At 40.9% G+C, this 25632-nt stretch overlaps 2 protein-coding genes and 1 pseudogene across 2 annotated transcripts; 1 reads left to right on the top strand and 2 right to left on the bottom strand.

Moving 5' to 3' along the window:
• The first annotated feature begins 5611 nt into the window (after positions 1 to 5611).
• Positions 5612 to 6679, top strand: LOC131241994 (glucan 1,3-beta-glucosidase-like). Its single transcript, XM_058240349.1, has 3 exons — positions 5612 to 5802; positions 5892 to 6244; positions 6498 to 6679. The coding sequence occupies exons 1-3, from the start codon at positions 5612 to 5614 to the stop codon at positions 6677 to 6679; spliced, it is 726 nt and encodes a 241-aa protein (XP_058096332.1).
• Positions 6680 to 10649: 3970 nt separating this feature from the next.
• On the bottom strand, positions 10650 to 11864 carry LOC131241993 (uncharacterized; annotated as a pseudogene).
• A 7262-nt stretch (positions 11865 to 19126) lies between these two features.
• Positions 19127 to 23046, bottom strand: LOC131241992 (polyphenol oxidase, chloroplastic-like). Its single transcript, XM_058240348.1, has 2 exons — positions 21838 to 23046; positions 19127 to 20133 (listed from the first exon to the last, which is right to left on the bottom strand). The coding sequence occupies exons 1-2, from the start codon at positions 23044 to 23046 to the stop codon at positions 19558 to 19560; spliced, it is 1785 nt and encodes a 594-aa protein (XP_058096331.1). The 3' UTR covers positions 19127 to 19557.
• Positions 23047 to 25632: the final 2586 nt, after the last annotated feature.

Here is a 25632-nt window from a genome sequence, read left to right as displayed (position 1 = left end):
TAATAAAATTTTCTTTTTCCATCACTTTTTTTTTTCCTTCAATATTCTCTCTTTTAAGCATATATCAATGGTACTAGTCTATTCAACCTTGTTTGAATCAAAGTTTGTTATTCTAGTTCATATATCATATTTCTCACTTAGTTAGCTAGGGTGTACTGTGAATTCAGTACATCAAATTATAACTCACTTTAAACTAGTGACTAGATAATTGAACTCAAGTCTATAATTTTCAGTTATCAAAATTCTGACTACTATCAACCTAGAATAAATATTAACTTTGCCTTTGGAATTCGCATAATATCATGTTCACATTCTTGTATATAATTATTTTGAAAATGTTGTAAAAATTTCCTATAAACCTTTAAAAAAAAAAAAACTGAAACCTAAAAAAAAAAAAAAAAGACTCACATGGATGACTATCCACACCCCCAACCTAAAATCTATATTGTCCCCTAGATAAATTAATGCAGAGAACAATAAAAATAAAAGAAAGGGTGGATAGTGCCTACCATGATGAACTCACCTGCTAGGTGACGCTTAAAAAAATTGAATATGATACAAATTCTACATAAATTTTCCGTCAGATTAGGAGTATCAATCTGAGTATTCTGGCTCATGAAGAGGGACGAACTCCTTTCCCAAATGAAAGTTTTCCACATAAGGCTTCAATCTCTGACCATTAACCTTGTACACATTGCCATTACATGGATTCTCAATTTCAACAGCCTCATGAGTATAAACATTCTTCACAATGAAGGGGCATGTCCATCTTGATCTTAACTTTCCCAGAAAGAACTAGAGACGAGAATTGTACAATAGGACCTTTTGCTAAGGTTCAAAATTTTTCCTCAGAATGTTTTTGTCATGAAAAGCTTTGGTCCTCTCTTTATAGATTTTAGAATTTTTATAGGAGTCTCTTCTCAGCTCCTCTAATTCATTCAACTCTAATTTCATTTGTCAACTTGCTTGGTCTATATCAAAGTTTAATTTTTTTATTATCCAGTATGCTCTATGTTCCAATTCCACAAGCAAGTGGCAAGCATTCCCATACACTAATCTGTACGTGGACATTCCAATCGGGGTCTTATAAGCAGTCCTATAAGCCCATAAAGCATCGGATAATCTGAGGGACCAATCCTTCCTATCTGGCCTTATAGTTTTCTCTAAAATATGTTTGATTTCTCAATTAAAAATCTTAACTTGCCCACTCGTTTGTGGGTGGTATGAGGTGCTCACTTTATGCTTGATGCCATATTTCTTCATGAAAGCCTCAAATGTCCTATTGCAAAAGTGAGACCCGCCATCACTAATAATAGCCTTTGGAGTTCCAAATCTAGAAAAAATATTTTCCTCGAGGAATCGTATGACCACTTTGTTGTCATTGGTTCTACTTGGAACTGCCTCAATCCACTTTGAAACATAGTCCACACCAATCAATATATAAAAAATTCAAAAGAAGATGGAAATGGGCCCATAAAATCAATACTCTAATAATAAAAAATCTCCAACGGTAAAATTGGAGATAAAGGCATCATGTTGCGCTGGGATACTTTTCCTAACCTTTAACATCTATCATAAGCAACACAGAAAGCATAAGTGTCTTTAAACATGGTAGGGTAGTAAAAACCACACTGCAGGATTTTTGCAGTGGTTTTCTTAGCAGAAAAATGACCACCACATGCTTCCATGTGGCAAAAAGAAATAACACTCTGAACTTCATCCTCTAGGACACAACGTCTAAAAATCTAATCAGTTTCATATTTATATAAATACGAGACATCTCAGAAGAAATTCCTAACATCGGTTTCAAAACGCTTCCTATCATGTGATTTCCAATGATATGACATTTTTTCCATTACAAGATAGTTCATTATATCCGCATACCAAGGCAATCTGGAGATCGCAAATAATTGTTCATCAAGAAAAATGTCCTAGATATGTATCTCCTCAGTGGAATCATCTAACACCAATCTGGAGAGGTGATCGGCCACTACGTTTTCTACTCATTTCTTATCTTTTATATCTAAGTTAAATTCTTGGAGTAGGAGAATCTATCTCAAAAGTCTCGGCTTTACATCCTTCTTAGATAGCAAATATTTCAAAGTCGAGTGGTCCGTGAAAATGACTACTTTGGATCCCAACAGTAGGACCTAAACTTATCCAAAGCAAAAACTACTGTAATTAACTCTTTTTTAGTTGTTGAGTAGTTCACTTGAATCGAGTTTAGAGTTCTACTCGTATAGTGAATAACGTAAGGTCGTTTATCTTTCTTTTGGCCCAAAATAGCCCCTATGGCATAATCACTTGCATCGCACATTAGTTCAAAAGAAAGTGTCCAATCTAGTGGATGCATGATAGGTGCAGTTGTAAAGGATGATTTAATTTTATTAAAGGCACCTGCACACTCATCTGTTCACTTAAATGAGACATTCTTTTGAAGAAGATTAGTCAAGGGTCTAGTAATGACACTAAAGTCCTTGATAAATCTTCTATAAAAACCAGCGTACCCTAGAAGTAATTTAATATCTCTAACAGTTCGGGGGATAAGTAGATTAGATATAATGTCTAGTTTTGAGCGATCTATCTTGATTCCATTTTTGGAGATAATATGACCCAAAATAATTCCTTTTTGAACCATGAAATGACATTTCTCTCAATTTAAGACAATGTATTTCTCTTCACACCTAAATAAGACAAGAGATAAATTGTTGAAGCATTCCTCAAAACTACTCCCAAATACAGAGAAGTCGCCCATGAAAATCTCAAGAAACTTCCCAACCATATTTGAAAAAATACTTAACATACATAGTTGGAAAGTTGCTGGAGCGTTACACAATCGAAATGGCATCCGTTTGAAAGCAAATGTGCCAAATGGATAAGTGAATGTGGTCTTCCAAGGCCATCTCTATTTGGTTATATCCAGAATATTCATCAAGAAAACTATAGGAGTGACCTGCTACCATCTCTAAAACTTAATCAATGAATGGTAGAGGGAAATGGTCCTTCTTTGTGACCTGGTTCAATTTTCTATAGTCAATGCAAACACACCAACCAGTGGTGACACGTGTTGGTATGAGTTCATTATTAGAATTTTGCACGATAGTTATTCCAGATTTCTTTGGGACTACTTGAGTTGGACTCACATAAATACTATCGGATATTGGATTAATGATTCCCACATCCAATAATTTGATCACCTCATTTTTTACAACTTCCATCATATTTAGATTGAGACACCTTTGAAGTTGTTTAATTGGTTTGGCATCTTCATCGAGGTGGATCCGATGAGTGCATATAGAAGGGCTTATACCCTTGATGTCGAAAATGGTCCAGCCCAAGGCTCCTTTGTGGTCCCTTAGAACATTCAACAATTTAATCTCTTGATCCTTGTCTAAAAATGAAGAGATCACCACAGGATAAGTTTTGTTTTCACCTAAGTATACATACTTAAACTCATTTGGTAGTGGTTTTAAATCAAGCTTTGGAATATTGGTTAGTGATGACAGAAGTTGCGAGTCCTTGATAGATATGATTTGAGTGCGCGGTCTCCATTGGTATATACCAATGTCTTAGGTGGTAGTATTCTCATCACAAATTTCAGTAAACACTTTTTCTAAATCAGAATTTTTTAAGTCTCTAAAGACTTGAATCAATTTCTTAGTCAGATTAGGTTCCAATTCATTTTCTTCTATCAAGCAGTCCATGAAATTCGGCTCATGGATTTCATTATTATCAATGGGCCGCTTACATAGATTGAAAATATTTAGCTCTAGAGTCATGTTACCAAAAGACAAGTTCATCATTCAATTCCTGCAATTTATGATTGCATTTGAAGTTGCTAGGAATGGGCGGCCTAAAATGATGGGAACTTGAATGCTAGCATTTACACATGGTTCAGTGTCTAATACAATAAAATCCACGGGGAAGTAGAATTTCTCCACTTGGACTAGCATGTCCTCTAAAATTTCCCTTGATACCTTAATGGAGCGGTCAGCGAGTTGGAGTGTGATCGTAGTTGGTTTAAGCTCGCCTAACCCCATTTGTTTGTAAATCGAATAAGGTACTAAGTTGACACTTGCACTCAAATCTAGCAAAGCATGCTCAATTTGAAAATTTCCAATAATACAAGGAATAGTGGGACTTCCTAGGTCTTTGTTTTTGGGTACGACCCTTTGTTGAATGATAGCGCTTGCTTTCTCAATAAGGAAGGCCTTTTTGTGCACATTTAATTTCCTCTTTATAGTACACAAGTCCTTGAGATATTTAGCATATGATGGAATTTGTCTAATGACATCAAGTAGGGGAATATTGACAATAACCTTTTGGAGCACATCCAACATCTCTTGATATTTCATGAGGATAATTGGATTCCGAAGTCTAGATGAGAACGGAACTGAAGGCTCATATAACTTAGTTTCTTTATCCTTTTGTTGATGCGGTACTTGAACCATAGCCGGTTTATCATTCTTTTAAGACAATGGCTCATCCTCCGGTATTTCTACCGGTTGCATTATCTTGTTATCGACCTCTTTTCCACTTCTTAAAGTAATGATGACCTTAGTTTGTTCATGATGTAGCTCACTTGGATTTGAGTCTCTAATGAAATGTGTGTTTCTACAGTTTGACACAGGTTGAGAAGGAAGGGTGTCTTTTTCCCTAGCATTTAGTTGAGTCTCAATCCTAGCCACGACCGTCTTTAATTCCTGATTTAATTGGATTAGAAACTGATTCATTTGAGCTTGAGAGTTTATGAATATGGTCAATGCATCCTCCACAGATGATCGCTTTGGCGGGGACACATATGGTGCATTGTTAGATGCTCCAAAGAAGTTGTTTTGTGGAGGCATTTGAGGTGCATTGGGCGCATTAATTTGTGGTCCATTCCTCCAACTAAGATTAGGATGGTTATGCCAATTTGGATTATACGTGTTTTCCATTGGTTGTATAACTGACCTTTGGTAGTTATTTATAGCATTTGCTTGCTCATGCTCATGCGTGATATTTTATACAACTGAAATTATTGGACAATCCTTTGTATCATAGCTTATACCACCATAAATGCTACAAAAATTACCTAAGGAAGTGTTTGCTTTAACTATTGGAAATTGATACAAACATAAACTAAATTCATGATACAACCTAAACACACTCAATAAAGTTCATCCATCTTCTTGATGAGGAATTATCATTTGTATACGTCCCAGAGAAATTCAATGTATAAACATCTCTACCGCCCAATTGCTGCACATGCCCATCAATCAGGAACATCTACTTGATGGTCCGGCTTTTCAATGAGCAATTTGGAAGTTATGCCGATATGATGTTCCTGAATATCCTGATCTTTGAAAGTCATCAACAATTATTATCAGTGATCTATAAAGGAAGTCCATTAATTCAGATGATTAAGGTCATTTAATCAGCAACATCTTAACTGATTCAATGAACAGCTGGGATCAATTGACAAAGTGATTTGATTGGATGGTAAAGATGGTTCCAGCACATAAATTAGTAAAAAGACTAAACCACTTTCCATTTTATATGCCATGTATTGAAATTACGAAGACCGTTCAACACTTTTCAGTAAATGGTCTTAGATAGAAGATTATAATAAATGTTGAGAAATTTCTATTTTCCATCCATTTGCAGAAAATATGGTATCAAGGTTAGTGTCGATCTCCATGCAGCTCCAGGCTCACAGAATGGAAATGAACATAGTGGAACGAGAGATGGATCTCAGGAATGGGGAAAAACAGACGAGAACATACAACAGACTGTTGCGGTAATAGACTTCCTAGCAGCCAGGTTCAAGAAGATCTATTTTTTTTGGATTTTGCATACACGACAATATTCTAAGTAGTTCATGAACTCATACTTTTTGCGCGCACATGCAGGTATGCCATGAATCCAAGCCTCATTGCTGTCGAGTTGATCAACGAGCCTCTTGCACCAGGTGTTTCCTTTGAGAGCCTTACTAAGTTCTATAGAGCCGGTTATGATGCTGTTCGAAAGTATTCTTCGATTGCTTATGTGATCATGTCCAATCAGCTGGGCCCAGCTGATTCAAGGGAGCTCCTCCCCCTCGCCGGTGGACTCAAGGGCACTGTCATTGACATACATTACTATAATCTGTTTTCAGATGAATTCAAGAGCATGACGGTACAACAAAACATTGATTTTGTTTACAACAACCGGGCTAACCCGTTGAACATTGTCACCACATCCAATGGTCCGCTCACTTTCGTCGGTAAGCACTTCTACGAGTATTTATTACAAGATTATGATTCGATGCGAAACGTCAAACAACAGAAGTTCACTACATGTGAATCTTATCACTGTCCAATCATTTGAAGTGGGCCCATTTGATTTCTTAGGAGGCTGAGAAATCAAGTGGGGTCACTTGTCACCACCTTCCCATCCTTATGGTGATAAGATTTACCCCTAAAAAGAATAGCTAATAAAATCCTGTTGTTGTCCGTTGGGTGGGCAAAACAATGCAGGGGAATGGGTCGCTGAATGGGATGTCAATGGAGCAACAGAAGATGATCATCGCAAATTTGCAAAGGCGCAGTTGGAAGTTTATGGGCGGGCCACATTCAGGTGGGCATATTGGGCATACAAGCACGTATATAACCATTGGAGTCTGAGGTGGATGATTGAAAATAACATAATAGCACTGTAGATTTCACTATGGCATGATCTCCTATTAAAATAATGCTCTCTTCAGAGTTCCCCCCTTTCGCTTAACTTTATATTAGAAATGCTTTGCTAGCTATGCATGTCTCTTCCAAGCATTTCAATTCATAAGATATATGATATGATATGATACGATGAAGATGTGTGTTTATGCTTGTTTACAGAGGCTTCATAGAATTAGAAGATCCATGCTTTCAATTGTTTGTTAGATTATGCAATGGGAATAGGCTTGTCTTCATTAAGGGTGCATTTGGATTGAGGGAAAACTAAAGAAAGCAAATAGTTCTTAGTTTGGTGTGACATTTTCTTGTTTGAAAACATAATAAAGAGAAATCAATTTCCTTTTATCAGTAATAAGTAAGATCCTTTTATTTTATCTTTTCAGAAAGTTAATTATTGAAAGAAAAAATACGTTTTCCTCTAATATTACTTTTTAAATGAAAAAATTCGAAGGAAAAAGAAGTTCTGCTTTAAAATCACAACCCAAATACAAGAAAATGGAAAGAAAGCATTTTCCATGACAGCTTCTATAGCAAGACAAACATGCCTAAAGGATTTTCTTTCCCAGAGGTAATAGTTTTTATATAGCAAGATCAACATAAAGCGGGACTTAACCATAAACAGCCTTGTATTATTTGACCAAGGTGCCTAGATGGACTTCAGGTGCGTAAGGTTGGCTTAGCAACTATCTTGCAACAATGGAAAAACATAAGGTTGGTTGACAATGTAGATCAAGGAATTCAAGTTCAGATGGGCTTCCTTACTAAGTCCCACTTGTTTGAATCATCAAGACCAGTTGCTACCTCTGGCTCTGGTGAATTGTTAGGACTCAGTTCTAGACTCAACAGTGTTTCTTCCATTCCCCTCGGCTGAAACCATTTTGACCACTGCAGCAGAAAGAACCTAGATTCACTTAGGGCAGCTGTCCAAACCAAGAAATTGAGTTGATTTCATGCCTTGCATAGATAGGTCTTTCATCTTGTCCAAAATCAAAGATGGGTCAGACTCTTGGTATGGCTCGTTTGACTTCTGGCAGAGCTTAAGCAGTAGCGATTTTGATCTGGAAATAGGCCTTATATGACAACTGCAGAAATTGAGCCTACTTGTTTTACTAATTACTATGATAATGTAAATGAAATGTACAGTGATTACAAATTACTATTCCTGTCTATTGACATCTGTATTTGACCACTAATTCCCGTATTTGATTTATTAATGGGAGTGTAACGATGACATTTTTACATTATAAAGGATGTTTGTTTGGATTCGAGATTTTCTCAGTAATGCCATAAAAAAATGCAATGATTATAAATTTCTTTACATGTCTCCTAAATACATCTATATTTGGCCGACAATCCCATATTTAATAAAATGACAATGATGACACCTTTCCCTTACATTACCGGCATAATTGGTGCAACAAACAGGCTCGGCTCTGCTAAATGAAAATTTTGTAACATACAAATTTACCATTACGTGCCTCCATTTAGATGAATGATCACCAGGCGCCAATGTTATATAAAAATGGATACATTTGCCAGGAGAAATTAGTTGTCAATGTTATATTTTTCTAATATTATTTTGAGATGGGGCTTGGTGATGATCCACCTTCAAGTTTCAACAGAAGTCAATTCAGCGAGTCACCCGACCTAGTTTCCTGTCCTATTTAAAATGAAAAGAGGATGTTACATCAAAATACAAGAAATTCATAACATTGGGTGTACTTGAAGACTATTTGTCCATTTAATGTATCAGTCACTGATTATGGCAATCACAGAGGTGTGTGTTATTAGTGGACCGCATTTAAACATTTATTAGCCCATTAAATTGAGCGACCCACCCATTGAGTTACACTGAGTAACCACTTCTGAGTGAATTTCTTACCGATTAGTCTTGAGATCTCCTCGAGGCGAGTTGACTCAGCTGAGTTCTTAGTCGATTCAGTGTGTGTGTGTGTGCGCGCGCGCACGCACTCGATGGGGCTGGCATCCATGCATGGTCCACCACTTGAAACTAATCAGGCAGGGTACACCAATTTATCAGGCGGTTCCCACATACAATGAGGGATGACAGAGTCAAAACCATTCTCCTAAAGAAATCAGAAGTCTTTTCCTGTGAGGAGGTTGTTGCCCACACCAAAAAATGCAAAGCAGCAAGATAGAGAGTTTATGGACTAAGATGATGGGGATCGGATCACCTGCGCCCGAAGGAACCAGGGGGCATACATTGATTTGATCAGTCAAATAGTGAATAGGCCAGAATAAAAATAAAAATAAAAATACAGGGTTTAGACAATCCTAACCCGTCAATCCGTTGCATTTGGAATAGAAACTAAATGACAAGCGTCAATGGCTCACATTCAGCAGAAAAAAGGTCCATTCACTACATGGTTTGGAGCATACCCCAATTTGGATAATCAAGCACATGCCGCACATTTATGGTACCCAATCTGCAGCACGAAAATGCCTTTGTGCCTGCAGAGGCAGTAGTTCCTGTATATTGAGTATCTACTGCGTGGAGACGTACTTATGATGGTTAGAAATTAGTTGAGATCGACCAACCACTCCAATAAAAGGAACTTCATTTAGACAAGGATCAGGGTCCACTGAAAGATGTTGACCCATCAGATAGCGTGTGGGTTGCTTTGTACATCTAGCATTGAAGTCTTTTCTTGAGAGGAAAGCTGTGAATAGGATGGCAACTGAGTTGAGTTGAACTTGCCTAGCCCCACTCCTAGCAACCAACCATTCCACATATTCAGGCCCAGGTGGGGCCCAACGAGTGAAGCATCGTCAGTGTTTAGAAAAGTTAGGCCAGGGTGGTAGCTGAAAATATGAACGGTGAGATTTGTTTAAGGTGGGCTATGAAAGTCATCCAGTGTCCGCCTCCGCCATTACAGAATAAGAGCAAGGTATCATGGGCACGGGCTGTTTTGATTTGAAATTTAATATAATGGCATGAGATTTGCGAGTACAACTCTAGACATGGCTGGAACAGTTGATCTAGTGGGCCACCATGTTGAAAGGATCGATGCATTGACTGGACAATCTCAGACATCCAATCATCATGAATTCCAGAGATTCGTATCTAGCTGCTGCTCATTTATTTGCTCAACTTTCCCCAGATGAATGTAGCTTGATCGAGAACCAATTCATTATCTGGTTTCCTCAAATATAATATATGAAGATTCGAATAGATTTGTACTGATTCTACAGATACATCAAACTGATATGCTCATCAGACAGGCCACAATTATACAAGTACATGGACAACTACTGCTAAAGAAATATCTGGTCGCATTCCCAGGACAGAGTGTTCAACATGTCTAAAATTCTCAGGTGCTTTGGCCGTGCGACGGAAGTCATATCCTCTTGTGACTTCACACTCATCCATTCCAAGCTCTTGCACATTTGTACTATACCAAGATTGGTCAACAAATGGACCAAAAAGAAAAGGGAAAGTAGGGAGAACACGATGGAGAAGCAGGTTTACATATAGTCATAGCACAGAGAAACCAACAACACAGTTTAAGGCCTTAGCAACACTAATTCTTATAAGCCCTAAAACCAAAAAGCAGTTTCAACTTCATAAGATCATATGACAAAGTCCAAGAAGACTAGTTCTCTTTCCTTCTTTTTTTTTCTTCCTTTTTTGTTTGAATGATGAGCAATGAATCCGTATAACAAAAGATCCAAACAAACAAGCAGCCCCATATGTGATAACATTCAAACATGTTACCAAAAAAAAAGGATCGAGATCCACCCAACATTTCATCTCACAACGACTCATGACATTCACAATTAAAATCTATATACCAAATAAAGAAACCATATAAAAATAAGCATGTAGACATAAATGTAACAAAATATCTAAATATACAAGCACATTACTCCACTAAGAAATATCCTAAGCAAAAGTGAAAAGGTTACATATACTATACATATCTGACATGTAATCTAAACGCATTTCAAACACTGTGCTGCCACTGATGCTGCGTCCCTCACCACCTGCGGATTCAGCGGGGCCAAAAGGCAGTGCCCCAGAATTCTCAGCACTGCCTGGAATAGCTCCCATGGGAGTGGAATTCTCGAACCTCTCAAAGAAGCCCCAGTTTCCACGCAATGCCCATTGGCTCTCTTGGGGCTGCATTTTCCAATCCTCAGCCTGCCCATCTCGTCCCCAACACTCTCAATTTCATCCCCGTCTCCTAAAATCCTAATCTCTGTAAAGGAATTGCTATTTCCATCACTCCCATCCAAGCTAGCACTATCAAGTTCGTCCCGGCAAGAGCAATCCTGCCTGGCCCACGAAGTGGCAAACTCGCAGAAGTCAATCTTCGATCGGCTTGGCATGAGGGAGATCTTCTTATAGTAGCAGTCGAGCGCGACGGAGACAATGCAAGCACGCTTGGTTGTTTTGACGGCACTCTGGGGTTCAAGTGGGGCAGAGAGGACGCCAACGGACGGCTGGGACAGGACGGGAGGGGGCTTGTTGCGGGGTGAGTGGTAGAGCGAGGGGTAAGAGAGGTTAGGGACGGAAATGAGGGCGGGCTTCCCGGCACGAGCCTTGGTCTCGGAGGCGTAAAGTGACAGGAGGACGGCCTCGAAGCCGGCGAGGGACGGAGCGGCCGGGCCATTGGAGACGACGCGGGAGAGGTAGATTCCGGAGAGTAGGGGGATGAAGGAGAGGACAACGAGGCAGAGATCGGGATCGGAGGATAGAGCCAGTGGCAGAGAGGGTCGTCGCCGGAGCCGGAGTAGGGGGCAGACAGGGCGGCGGAGATGGATAGGGAGGCGTCAGGGGATTCGAGGAGGGAGCGAGCCGGGCGATCGGAGTCAGAGAGGGCGGAGAGGATGTAGGATGAGGATGGAGGGAGGATGGATGAGAGCGTCTGTATTCGGGACCGGGCTTTGGAGATGGATTCCCACCAAGATTGCATGGAATTGTTGCCGTTGTTGCTGTTGGGGTCTTCATTGTGGTTGTGGTTGGAGGAAGAGGAGGAAGATGAGGAAGATGGGGCGGAGATGGTGGTGGGGCGGGAGAGTTGGATTTCCATCGTGGCCGTTTATTCTTTCATCGATGTGTGGGGTATTCTTGATCTCTCTCGATCAAGAATGAGATGGACTCGTTTGGAATTTTGGAGAGGAAACGGAGATTTTCACGGACACGGATTTCCTGCGAAAGCCTTTCTTAGGATGTTTGTCTCGTAAATACTTTTTGTAAGGTGATCTTAGAACATGGAGCTAAAAATGAGCCAGATCCAATATTCAAGTGGGGTTGCATGAGTTTTAAATCAAGCTAATATTTATTTATTTTAGTTTAACTAAATAGGAACGATGTTATTAACGGTGAGAATGTCATGTAAATATTACGGTGGACCCATCTTTTCCTTTAGTTTGGCGGACTTAGCCTTCCATTGTGATATATATATATATATATATATATATATATATATATATATATAAAATCTCAGTTCTTAAAATAAGCTCACAAGAATGTTGTGAATTTCTCACAAATATCTCGGTTACAGTGGGTTATGTATATGTTTCCAATGCAGAAAACTTATTGGGAAAGCCTGTTGCAGGAAATCCATGTTTAATTTTTATGGTCTCCACTTCTCTGCCTCTGTTACTATAGTTAGGAACTTACATTGCAAGGACACGGTGCAGTGATCCGTACTGTGGAGCGAGGGGGTCCACACTCCACAGCGGCGCGGTTACGGTTCTCTGTGGGGCTCACGATGATGTATGTTTCTATCTGTGCTGTCTATCCCTTTGGGATCATTATTTTAAGGCACGGTAAAAAAGTGAGGCAAAACCAAATCTCAAGTAGACCACACGACGGGAAAACCATGGTGATTGAGTTAATCATCATCATTAAAAACTTTATGAGGCTCCCTATAATGATTATTTGCTCGTTCAACCTGTTTATTAGGTCACAAAGACATGAATGAAGAGAAAACATGAATATCAACTTAGTCCAAACTCTTTGTGGCTCTTAAAAAGTTGTTAACAGTAGGTGTTCAATCATATCCCTATTTCCTCTACTTCATTTTAGGCGATTGCCTTAAGGGCGTGTTTGGCAGGGTGGATTGGAAGGGATTGAATGGTATTAGGGTGGATGGCATGGATTTCAAGGTAATGATGGTTGTGTTAGTGGATTGGTGCAAGATCCATAGGATTGCTATATTGAGTCTGTTTGGCACGCCCAGCCAATTAAACCTTCCCATCCCTTCCAATCCCTCGAACCAAACATGTCCTAGGCAAATTTGAACGGATTAGGGTGGATTGGATGGGATTTAAAGGTAATGATGGTGTTGTCAGTGGATTGTCTTAAGATCCATGGGATTGCTATATCACAGGATCAGATCATCGAGTCTGTTTGGCACGTCCAGCCAATCTCACAATTTAACTTCCAATACCATCCAATCCCTTCTAATCCGCCCAGCCAAACAGGCCCTAAGTGAGTTGGGCCAAATAGATAAATGGCATGCATAAAACACATAAATCATAGTAGAGCCCACAACTCCGCTCCGTAGCAACTCAGTGAGAGCATGGATTGTGAATAGACAATGAGAGGGCATTTGGATCTTAAGTTACTTAATATTAGCAATTTATGCTTCTAGTAGCTTTTATTTTTTTATTTTTAATTTCAACTTATTAAATTAAAATGATTAAGTAACTTTAAATAAAAATTTACTTATAATTGATCATAAATCAAATTTACTTATGGAAAATAAATAACTTATCTACTGTTGTAAGTAGGAAAAGTAAGTTATTTGGTGGTATCCAAATGGGCCGTAAGCTGCATGGCACTTGTGATGCACATTGAGATGAAACAAGAGACTTGAGAGGAGGGAGAGTGATAAAAATGCTCGGGGTACTAGAAGACATTGCCAATCCAGTGCTTTTGTACTGAGGCATGGTAAATGATTTAGCATATATAAAAATACGCGCCATCTATCAGGTAAATCACACCTTGTTTAGCCTTATTCAAAAAATAAAAATAAAAAAATAAGCTGGTTCAACTCTCTATTTGGGCCACTCTACTGAAAATCTACAAGTTTATATTGTATGACGCACGTAAGCTTTAAACTACTATGATTTTTGGGTAATTCTCTAACATTTGTAGAGGTGGGCATCAAGTCAAGTCGGACTGGATTAAAGTCCAACTCGACTTGATTCGGTTTTTACGAGTACTTGACCCAATCTCGATCTGATTCGGGATTGAGTCCAACAGGGCTGACTTGATCCGAATCGATTCCTTGCTGGCCTGACCTGAACTGAGTCCAATTCGGTCAAGGAAACCGAGTCAGATTGAGTCTATCCGGTCAATTCGGACTGGGTTGAATCAAGCCGAGTCAAAGACTTTGGTACTAGGAAGGAAATAGGAGGGAAACTGGGATAGAAAGAGGGAGAGAAAGGAGGAGAGAAAGAAGGAGATGAGAGAAATTGGGAGAGAAACGAGGAGAGAAAGGAGGGAAGGAGAGGAATTCGGCTTAGGCTGCGGGTAGGATTAAGATTTGGGTGGAAAAAGGATAAAGGTTAAAAAAAAAAGAAGTAAAATCTGATTTTATACTACTCAAATCTAGTCCAGATTGGACCAGATTGGATTCTAGATCGAATCGAATCGAGTTGCTACAAAACCTGAACTCGATTCGGTTTGACGTCGGATCCAATTGGGTCTACTCAATTTGACCCGACCCTGACTTTCGGTTCGGGTCAGATCGGATCTGACCGGTTCGGTCAAGTCAAATCCGACCGGGTCAGATCTTGCCCACCTCTAAGCATATGTATGCATATCAAATGAATGGATTGATGATAGATATGCAACCGTAGGCCTTAGTAAAAGTAGGCATTTCTTCCCACCTAATGTTTCTTATAGTGTGGCCTACTTAAGTTTTAAATGATCATAATTTTTAACTTCAGTAATAAAAATTTGGCAGCTTAGACCTGATTAACAGGGTGGATCGATCTCATGAAAGATCCACTCACATTTCACATGACCTTTTCTGTGAAGGTAACCTGTGGATATCTAAGCTATGGGAATTTGAGCTTTGGAAGAGATAAAGTAATTGAGCATTAATGATTCTATGCTTTAGCTTTTCAAACACATTACTTGCGTTTGTGGTTGAAATTTTAACTGAGCGCGCACATTTTTTAATTATTAAGATTTCCTTTTGCTAAAAGTATCTTCAAAAAATCAAGGTAGGAAGAGGATAAAAACGGATTGGGATTGGACAGTGAACCTTTCAGTACCGAGCTTGGTGACGAAAAGTCATATGAGCCCTACCATACATGTATTTTATCTAATGCTATACATTCCTGTTGCAGACTTATTTTTAGGCATGAGATGGAAAAATGAGATTGATCCAAAGCTCAAGTAAACCACACCACAGGAAGCAGTGGGTACAGTGCTGCGACCTTCCAAGGGCTTACTATAGTGTTTATATATTTGACATCCAAATTGTCCATAAAGTTATATAATCCTATATAAAAAGGAAAACATAAAAATCAGCTAGATCTAAAACTTCTATGGCCCACAAGAAGGTTTTCAATGACAGGCATCTAATCCCCACTATTTTTTATGGTGTGGTCCACTTGAGCATTGGATTTGACTCATTTGTTGAATGATGCCTTAAAATGAACTGGCAAAATGTATGGACAGTATAAATAAAACACATACATCATGGTGGAGCCATCAACCAGTACTGAGCTGGACACCGGAGGGTCACTGCAGAATCCAAGTAAGGAGAAAACAGTCCCCTTTGATCAAATTATAATATAGATGAATAGTGCTCAGAGTGAAACTTGAAGAAGGGGATTATTGAGATGTTAGACATTGTGCTGGATTTCTGGGTTATGGTTTAGCGATGATGTGTCCCATCAGATCAACAGTCTGGATCAGCGTGCCATGGGCCTAACTCAGGGAAAAGAGATAGAAGCTAAGTAAACTGTACAGTTCGTAACTTGACTAATAACTATAATGGAAGTAACTGCGCACCGAGTAACTCAGTATGCTTCTAATTCATGCTGAGTAAATCTCTGCTGAGAACACCGTGAATGTATGTGTCTTATACACATCGCATTCATTTTTTTCAGTTCATTTAAATGGTTGAGCTCAAAATTGAAGCATACTCAAAGCTAAGTGGTGGGTTCTGCTATAGGAAACAGTGGAAATAACGATGTTCACTGGCAAAACATTCTTAAGGCACGGTAACGTTTATTTGTCATCTAACTTATTTACACCGACTTTGGATGGAGGGAAAACACAAACATCAGCTTATATATCCAAAACCTTCGGGGCCCTATTAAGATTTCAATGGCAGGTGTTTCATTCCCACTTTATCCTGCAGTGTGGTCCACTTGAATTTTGATTATGCTTCGATTTTAATCTCATACCCTAAAATAAAGTGGTAAAATAGATAGACAGTGTGGATTGGATAAGACGCATAACGCAGGGTGGGCCCAAAGAGTTTACTTAGTATTGAGTTTCCCAGTATGCAATTGGGCGTGTCAATGGGCCGGGCTCGGGCCTGACAAAGTTATAGCTTTGAATATGCCCGGCCCGTTGACATTCCTAAACTCCATGTTTTTTTACCGTTTTTGAAACCAAGAGGATCGATGTATTCTGACTGTAGGTGTGACCGTCTATGCTCAATTACTCCTGCATACATCCACTCAACCTCGCGTATATATTTAAACCAATCCCAACCATCTAAATAGTGCATCAAACGTTGAATGGAGCAAGGTCCAAAAATTACATTAATTGGATGGTGCTTATCACTGGTTGATGGATATTGGTTTGTTGATTTTGGGCCCATTGATTGCTTTCAATTCAGCTGTCCATTTGATGACCATCAATCAGCATTTTAAGGTCATTCATTCAGCAGAAATTTGGATGCTTTTGGCCTCAGCTCGACTTGGCTCGGTCAACAAATATACCTGGCTCGTGTTCGACTCGACTCGATCAACAGTTTAGACCAATTTGAGTGGAGTTCGAGCCGAGTTCGAGCTCAAGCTTTTAACCCGAGTTCGAGTTCGAGTTCGTGCTTACTGACGGGCAGGGCAGGGTGATGGTCGAACTAGTGAGTTGCGGTATGGGTAGGGACCACCGGATAGCAGGGGCAATGTGAGCAAGAGATCAGGGGCAAGCGAGCAGGCTAGGCGAGCAGCAGAGAGCCAGAGACGGCCGGGCAGAGTAGATACCACTGGACTAGCGAGGGATGGGCAGCAACTACGGGCGAGCACCGGTGACTGGACTGGTTGGCTAAGAGAGAGAGAGGGAGGGAGAGCTCGGGCGGCTAGGTTGAAACATGGACGAGGGGTAAACATTAGGATTTGAAATTTTTCTTGTTATACCACTTGACCGAGTCAAGCTGAGTTCGAGTTATATATCGAATCGAGTTGAGTCGAGCTCGAACTCGGCTTAAAAAAATTTCGAGCTCAAAAAATAATTTCGACTTAGGTCAAATTTAGTTTCGAACTGAGTCGAATCGAGCTTTTTTGAGTCAATTCGAGCTTTTTCTAGCCAAGTCGAGCAAGTTGACCGAGCTAGCTCGGTTCATGTACAACTCTACTCACGGGGGTGGATGTGTTCCCTACCTGATGCATACATGTATTTCATTCATTAACAAGATTACAATCTGCTATTTATTTCTTTTGATATCTTTGATTATCATGTGAAATATTAATCTCAGCAGCTTAGACCAGTTCCAGTGGAGTTTGAGCTCAAGCTTTTAAGTTGGGTTCGAGTTCAAGTTCGTGCTTATCGGTGGGTACGGTAGGATGATGGTCGGGCTAGCGAGTTGCGGCAGGGACAGGGAGACAGGGCAGGGTAGGGACCATCGGACAACAGGGACATTGCGAGCAAGCGAACAGGGGTAGGCGAGCAGGTTGGTCAACCAGCAGAGAGCCAAAGACGTCTGGGCAGAGCAAATACCACTGGACCAACGAGGGACAGGCAGTGGATACGGGCGAGCACCGGTGACCGGACTGGTTGGCTGAGGGAGGGAGGGAGGGAGAGATCGGGCGGCTAGGTTGAAACATGAAAGAGGGGTAAACCTTAGGGTTTAATTATTTTTTTTTTCTTTTTATACCACTTGACCGAGTTGAGTCGAGTTCGAGTTATATATCGAACCAAGTTGAGTCGAGCTCGGGCCATGCGACTTGAAAAATTTTCGAGCTTAAAAAAATAATTTCGACTCAGCTCGAACTTAGTTTCAAGCTGAGTTGAATCGAGCTATTTCAAGTCGAATTGAGCTTTTTCGAGCCGAGTTGAGAGACTTGATCGAGCTAGCTTAGTTCGTGTACAACTCTACTCCTGGGGGTGGATGTGTTCCCTACATAATGCATACATGCATTTCTTTCATTAACAAGATTAAAATATGTTATTTATTTCTTTTGCTATCTTTGATTTTCATGTGAAATAATCTTGGTGGAAATTCTCATTAGGTCTAGCTAGCCTACCTTTTATTGATGAAAAACCGTACAAATATAAATATGACTGTACAAGTGGTATAAGAGTATGAAGATAGCCGAGCCTGTGAACGAACCACAGGACACATAACCTTATCTCATTGAAGAAGAACTTTTTCTTTTTTAATTGAAAAACTTAATGCTTTAGAATTTTTTTCATTTATTTATTTTGATTCATTTAGGATAGTATGGTTGTTATAATTTTCTTTTTATTCGATTTGTTGTGTACATGAATTTATTGATCAGTATTTCATTTGAATGTTGAATATTTCATTTGAATAATACCCCAAATGATTTATGGATTATTTGCATGAAACGGAACTTAGTTCGATGAAGTCTTATACATAAGGGATGCTTATGATTATGTCAACTTTTCTGATTTTAGTATACTTAGTATACAAGTCATGATGCAGAACTTTGAACGCAGAGATGGAGTTTTTTGGTGTGAAGCCGAACCACTGGGTTCTTGTTTGTTGTTGGTGATCAATAAAGGCTAATAGACACTCAATTTATTGCAGCAGAAGCAGCTGCATTTGGGAAGAAATGATGTGGGCATTATGGGTGGCCCTAATCAAGGTTTAGTGACATTTTAGCTGTGAACAAAAATGGTGGGAAATGTATGCAAGTATCTTTAAAAGGGAAGCGTTAAACACATGGGTGTCCGGAGGGCCAGGTGTGGCATGTGTCATATTTAAAAGGGAAGTGTCAAACACAGGATGGGAACCAAACCATCCATTGTTCATGCGGATCGCCTTGTGTAAAATTCATCCCCACCCATTTATTGGGTAGACCATCCAAGTAATTTAGAAGTTATCCGATAGGTGGACCGTCAACTTATTGTCTAGCCAGTTGGAATAAGTATTTTTCTTTTATAATTTACCTTGGTTATTAACTGATCTGACTTTCTGGTAACAAAGCTTGTAAGGAAATACACACACATCACAATTCACACAGGCTCATCCAGTATTTATTATTCGTAAAATTAGATAGGCATAACAACTTACATATCTTACCTTGGGCAGGGCATCCCTGTGTTCCTTAAAACACTTACATATACACACCTACACGAAAGACCCTAGGAAAAGCAGAGTAATATCAACGATGGATTGTGGACTCATCCGAATCAGCTTGGAACTCGAACAAGTTCAAATCCTGTTTGTGGCCATGGGTCATGATTGAAAATAAAGGGCAACTGCGCCTGACCGTTTGCCAAGTCGCAATTAGACCTAGACGCGAACAAGTCAGTCCGAGTCACTGAGTCTTGGAACCTTTAAATCAAACACCTTATTACTAACATAAGCCTAATATTATAATAATGACAATAATCAAAGGGAAGTGGGAGTCAGATGGTGGGCTCCATTCCCACTACGGTCGCAAGTACTCTTATCTAAGCTGTCCAATCGGTCTTGATAAGATCGATGTGGATCCCACCAATGGCGACTTCCCCAACTTTCGGGACCAAGCTCACCACCACCTTCTCCGAACCTTCAGCATCAATATCTTCCAACAGGTTCGATATTCCCAACTTAAGGCTGAATTTCTTTGTCTGCGCATCTTCGCTGCTACGAATGTGAAAGTGGGGCAGTTTCAGAAAGCTCCCTGCGGATTCTCCTAGGTCAGGTCCCACAAAATCCCCTCCGTAAGGCGCTGCCACATACACCTCAAACGCGACGGGTCCATTGTGGGGGATCTCTATGCCGTCGATGAAGAGGACCTCCACCTCATCGTCTTTCTCGCTCTTGGTTCGGGACTTCTTGGGCCTCTGCACCAGGGCCCGGATGGTCGAATCCAGGGGTCTCGGGTCGGGTCCGAACTCGGATACCTGAACCAACGCGATTCTGGATCTAGGTTTGGCACCAGACGGGGGCTTCACCACCTTTTTTTTAATGTTGCGATCGGCCCATGGAAGTTCCACGTCTTCGTACGTGTACCGGAGTTTCTGCGGATTGAGACTGTCTTCCACCTGTTGTGTTTATTCGTTAGTCAATGCATGAATGACACATACAACTAGTTGGATGGTAGCGCATACACGTAAATATACCAAGTGAGTAGAACGTGGGTCACGATGAATATCTTATGTAAATGTCAGTGACTGGTTCACTCACCTAGTGGGCCACAAAATAATGTGCAACTGGCAATCTGATCGAAATTACATCTGTGAACCATCGATAAATGGGATGGTTTTATTTTAACCCTGCATCATTTTTATGATGGAGCAAACCTATTGGATGAATTGAATGTCATACACGTCGTCCACATTGATTGTGTTTTTAGACCTTCTCATTGGATAACGAGGGAGGTTCTTAGCCCTTGGCCTGACAGTGGCTGATCAGGAAGTGAATCTGATCCGTCCATATAGTGGTGTCCTATTCAAAGATTGGTGGGGATCCTAGCTAGCCGTCAGATTTTCCTGTTGCATCCCATTTTCATCCTGACCGTCTATTTTAAGGCCACTGTGGACATAGATACTAGCTATTGCCTGGCCATTCAAGGTAAGTACACGCAAATAGACAGTCATGGTTAGTGCCCATTAAATGGACAGCCTCGATCAACCGCACCACCTGCCACTTTGCAGTCATTAGGCAACAAACTACCCTAATCCAGGGTTAAGGCACAAATAGGAGGGTCAAGGGTAAAAGCCATGAAACTACGACTCCAAACTAGTGACAGCATGTTATATGCATGATCCCCCAGCAGGTTTCACCGGATGAGCCGCAGGGTCTACAACCTGTTCATAAGGTCATGAAAGAGACCTGGATGAAGGGAAAACCCAAGCATCAGCTTTATCCAAACCTCTGTCCCCAAGAAGTTTTCAACGGTACGTGTTTAATCCCCGCTGTGTGGTCCATTTTAACTTTGGTTCTGCCTCATTTTTGAGCTTGTAATCCTAAATTTAGATAATTCAACTTGCCTAAATATGGTGGGATGCATGTGACACACTGTCCACCTATCATATCATGGAGATACACCTGCATTATCCACCCACATCGATAGGGAAGCTCAAACGCTAATTTTCCCATTTGATATCATTTGTTGCGGAGAGTATCGGCCAGTGCTCTAGAGTTGTTGGGGAAGCATGAGAATATTTTTTTTATCTAAGATTTGCCTCATTTTCAGGCAAACGGAGCAAGATCTTCCCATGGGCTACCCCACATCTTAATGGGACCCACCCGTGGCCATTATCCATCTCACAGACCCCACCATGTGGGCCACCCAAACCCAGTGTGAAGACCTTCCTGTGAACTACCCTGCATCTCACAGGTCTTACAGTGGGCCCCACCCCATGATCATTTTACATCTCACTGATCCCATCTCGTGGGCCACCCCACCCTAGTCATGAGCAGATGTAACATTCACCAAAAAAAAAAAAAAAAAAAAAAAAATTGGCCCACACCGAACTTAGTTGTTCGTCTAGTGGAGTGTCGATTTGCACGAGTCTAATGTAGAATTTTGCCGAGTTTACTTCAAGTTCTGTCGACTTGAGCCCAACCGAGTCAATCAAGTCTTCAAGTCTTCTACGAGTCGTGATCCAATTTGGGTATTTAGAATAGGTGGCGGTTTTGTATTTGTATCTGTTTATTCTTCTTTTTGTTTTTGTTTATTTCTTTTTTACCCGGTTTTCAAACATAGAATGCGCGGGAGAGAGGAAGGATTTGGGCATTCGTACCTTGACTCTCACCAACTGTCTGTTGTCGTCGTAGAAGAGGAAGGATGCGTTGAGCCAGTCTTTATCGTTCAAGTCGACCTTGTTTCCTCGCATCTGCCTGTAGATGTGCCACATCCGGTCCACGTTCGAATGGTGGCTGTAGAAAAGCGGGTCGTAACCCGCCGAGTAGAAGTTGCCCATGTCCCGGAAAGGTGCCTCGGGTGTCCCCACAAACTGGTGCATTGCGTTATGTATTGATTCTAACCGCCCCATTGTCTTTCCTGCCGAGGGCTCCTCGCCGGCCTTGACCGGATCTCCCAAGAACAGCTCTGGCAGCGGCAGAGACTCCTTAAATGTCTTGTTCATCTCATACAGGTTCTTCATCTTCAGCTCCTCGTCGGTATACGGGTTCCCTGAGCTTTTGAGGCTGTATTGGTAGTCCAGCACTGTCGGTGGTAGGTTATCCGGGTCACGCCTCTTGTTGTAGAGCGACGACGTCTTGTCATTGACAAAAATGCTCGGCATCGTCATTCCGTCCGGCGAGTCCCAGTTCCAGAACGGGAGGGCGAATGTCTCGTCACCAATCAGCTTCCCGAGGATCCTCTCATGGAAGTGAAGGTAGAAGCGGTGCCACGGTAGGAATATCCAGCTGAAGTGGACTTGTACTGGGACATTGAACCCCACCTGATCGTACGCACCATTGCAGTACTGGCAGTGCACCTTGGCCTGCTGCTCGAAGCTCCAAGGATCGGATGGGTCGAGTGCTTTCATGCGGCTATAGGCTTCCTTGTACTTGGCCAGGTCATCAGCATCCAACAAGTGTGCGGGTTTCCGAGTGCGCAGCGGCATGGAAGGGGGCGGGAACTTGAAATCGACGATCTTGCTGGGATCCGTGTAAGGCGGGCAGCACTGGACATTCTCCGCGCCTTGTCCAGCGTGGGCGGTGTGGCACTTGGATATGTCAGGTGGTTGCACTGGAGAAGCGACGGCCGTATTCTCATGGCCGAGGGTGGCAGCACCATACAGACCTCCCAATGTGCTAATGAGAACATTTCTTCTGTCCAACCTCAGAATGGATTCTTTATCACCGCCATTATCATATGCACTAGCATTGCCAGAGGCTAATGGAGAAAAGTGAGTGGATGCCGGAGTAGCTTTTCGAGGGTAACGGGAATGGTCGTGGTGGAAGGGAGAGGCAATGGTGGCAAGAAATGAGAGAGATGACGACATGGTTGGGGTCTTAGCACTTGTGTTGCTTTGTTGAGAGGGAAGGTGACCGAGTCCTCTCTTATATAGAGAGAAACGTCGAGAGGAGGTTTCTTACTTGGCATTTGTGCATGCATGACCGCTCCTACACATGAACGAGTGTGTCCATACGCATATACACCTATGAGAGAGAGAGAGAGAGAGAGAGAGAGAGAGAGAGAGAGAGAGAGAGGTGTGGACATGCGCGGGTGCAATATCAACTATGTGAGAGGTGTGTGTGAACATGTGCGGGTGCAATATCAACTATGTGAGAGGTGTGTGTGAACATGTGCGCGGGTGCAATATCAACTATGTGAGAGATGTGTGTGTGAACATGTGCGGGTGCAATATCAACCATGTGATACGTTACAAGGATTTCAGAATCATGCACATGCACTCGGTCATGATACACGTGTCACATATGTTACAAAATCCAAGCTGTCCAAGTAGTGGGGTGTGATCTAGATGGAGCATAGCTATTAAAATAGATTAATTACATGTTATCCAACGGTTGGATCGACAGTTTTTATGACCCAATTTGTATACTAATGTTTGTATTTTCAACTGGATGATTGCTATTTTATGATCATCTTTGATCACCTGCTACTCAGACATTGAGATATGGCATACATGTGTAAGATCCAAGTCGATTGATGGGCTGCCTTTATCATACAGCTGCATTTTCATGGAAATTAAGTAGATTTAATCTCTTATGGACCAGCATTATTACTGGCACATAAGCACCTCTTACTCAAACCTATCTGCTTATGCATAAGCATGTGTCTTTCATTCACATGCATGTGCACGTGCACAAGGACATACATGCATGTGCATGTGCAGGCATAGGTGTGAGAGAAATGTGCGTCATGTGACTCATGTCAGTGGAGAGTGGAAGAGCTGTGCGTTATGTCACGGAGAGAAGGGGGTGTGCGAAATGGAGACGGATTGGCTACTCCCCCTGACACCAGCCCCGTTGCTGATGGTCGTGCTCTGTGGGCCCCACCATGATGTATGTGTTTCATCCATTCCGGTCATCCATTTTTACAGATCATTTTATGACTTGATATAAAAATTGATAGGAATATAAGTCTTAGGTAAACCACACCACAGGAAAACAATAATGAGTGGGTATCCACCATTAAAATCCACCTACGGCCCCCTGTACTGTTTATTTGACATCCAATCTTTTGATTAGGTCATAAAGAACAAGATGAAGGGAAACGATAAATATCAGATTGATCCAAAATTTTTATGGCCCCAAAACGTTTTTAATGGTCAACGTGTATTAAATACTATTTCCTGTAATGTGGTCCACTTTAGATTTTATATACCTCATATTTTCTTTCGTATTGTAAAATAATCTATAAAAATAGATGGACAGTATGGATGAAACACATACATCATTGTGGGGCCGACAGAGCACCGACCACCAGCCATTGGCTAGTCGCAGGGGGAATAGCCCATCCGTTCGGAGACGGATTGGCTACTCCCCTGCCACTAGCTCCGTGGCTGGTGGTCGGTGCTTTGTGGGCCCCACTATGGTGTATGTGTTTCATCCATTCCATTAATCCATTTTTACATATCATTTTAGGGCTTGATACAAAAAATGATAGGGATATAAATCTTAGGTGGGCCACACCACAGAGAAAAATAATAAATGGATATTCACCATTAAAATCCTCCTAAGGCCCACTATACGGTTTATTTGAAATCCAATCTATTGATTTGGTCATAAAGACCCAGATGAAGGGAAACAATAAATACCAGCTTGATCTAAAACTTTTATAGCTCCCAAAATGTTTTTAATCGTCAAAATTCATTCAACACTGTTTCCTTGTTTCCTGTAATGTGGTCTACTTGAGATTGAGATATACTTCATTTTTTTTCTCATATAATAAAATGATATATAAAAATAGATGGACATCATGGATGACACACATACATCATGGTGGGCCCCACAGAGCACCGACCACCAGCCAATGGCTGGTGTCAGGGGGAGTAGCCAATCTATTCCCATCCGTTTCCGTGCGTAATGTGAGTGGAGTGGAAGCGGATTTATATAGCTGTTGTAGGTACGTGTCGTGCGAAGACGAGCATTGACGCTCCTTGAGCTCCAAGTTGTACGAACGGTTCAAAGGAGATCAAAGGTACATGAGCTCCGTAGTGATGTATTTATTATATCTACACCGTTCATCTATTTTTAGAGATCATTTTGGAACATTATCCAAAAAATGAATCATATCCAAAGATCATCTGGACCACACTAAAAATAGCAACGGAGATAATGATTTTCACCATTAAACAATTTGCAGGGCACACAATAACGTCTATTTTCCATTCGATCCGTTCATAAGGTCACAAAGACCTGAATTAAGAGGAAAAATAAATTTCATATTGATCCAAAACTTCTGTGACTTCAAAAAGGGTTTCAATGGTATACGTTCAATACCCCAGTGCTTTTTGCAGTGTAGTCCACTTGATTGTTAGATCTATCTTATTTTTCATCTCAAGCCTTAAGACAAGCTCGCTAAGTTGATGGACGATTTGGATATTACACATACCTCATAATTA

The sequence above is a fragment of the Magnolia sinica genome, chromosome 4 (genome assembly GCF_029962835.1).
Source record: "Magnolia sinica isolate HGM2019 chromosome 4, MsV1, whole genome shotgun sequence".
NCBI classification, from domain to species: Eukaryota; Viridiplantae; Streptophyta; class Magnoliopsida; order Magnoliales; family Magnoliaceae; genus Magnolia; species Magnolia sinica.
The sequence above is the reverse complement of the archived record's forward strand: the minus strand, read 5'-3'. Positions and strand labels throughout refer to the sequence as shown.

What these genes read in the sequence shown, in the direction of transcription:
- LOC131241994 (XM_058240349.1), top strand. Translation starts at nt 5,612, where the DNA reads ATGTTGAGAAATTTCTATTTTCCATCCATTTGCAGAAAATATGGTATC. An exon ending in ATAGACTTCCTAGCAGCCAG is followed by an intron (nt 5,803 to 5,891) that starts GTTCAAGAAGAT and finishes GCGCACATGCAG; the next exon opens with GTATGCCATGAATCCAAGCC. An exon ending in TGGTCCGCTCACTTTCGTCG is followed by an intron (nt 6,245 to 6,497) that starts GTAAGCACTTCT and finishes AAAACAATGCAG; the next exon opens with GGGAATGGGTCGCTGAATGG.
- LOC131241992 (XM_058240348.1), bottom strand. Translation starts at nt 23,046, where the DNA reads ATGTCGTCATCTCTCTCATTTCTTGCCACCATTGCCTCTCCCTTCCAC. An exon ending in GACAGTTGGTGAGAGTCAAG is followed by an intron (nt 20,134 to 21,837) that starts GTACGAATGCCC and finishes TAAACACAACAG; the next exon opens with GTGGAAGACAGTCTCAATCC.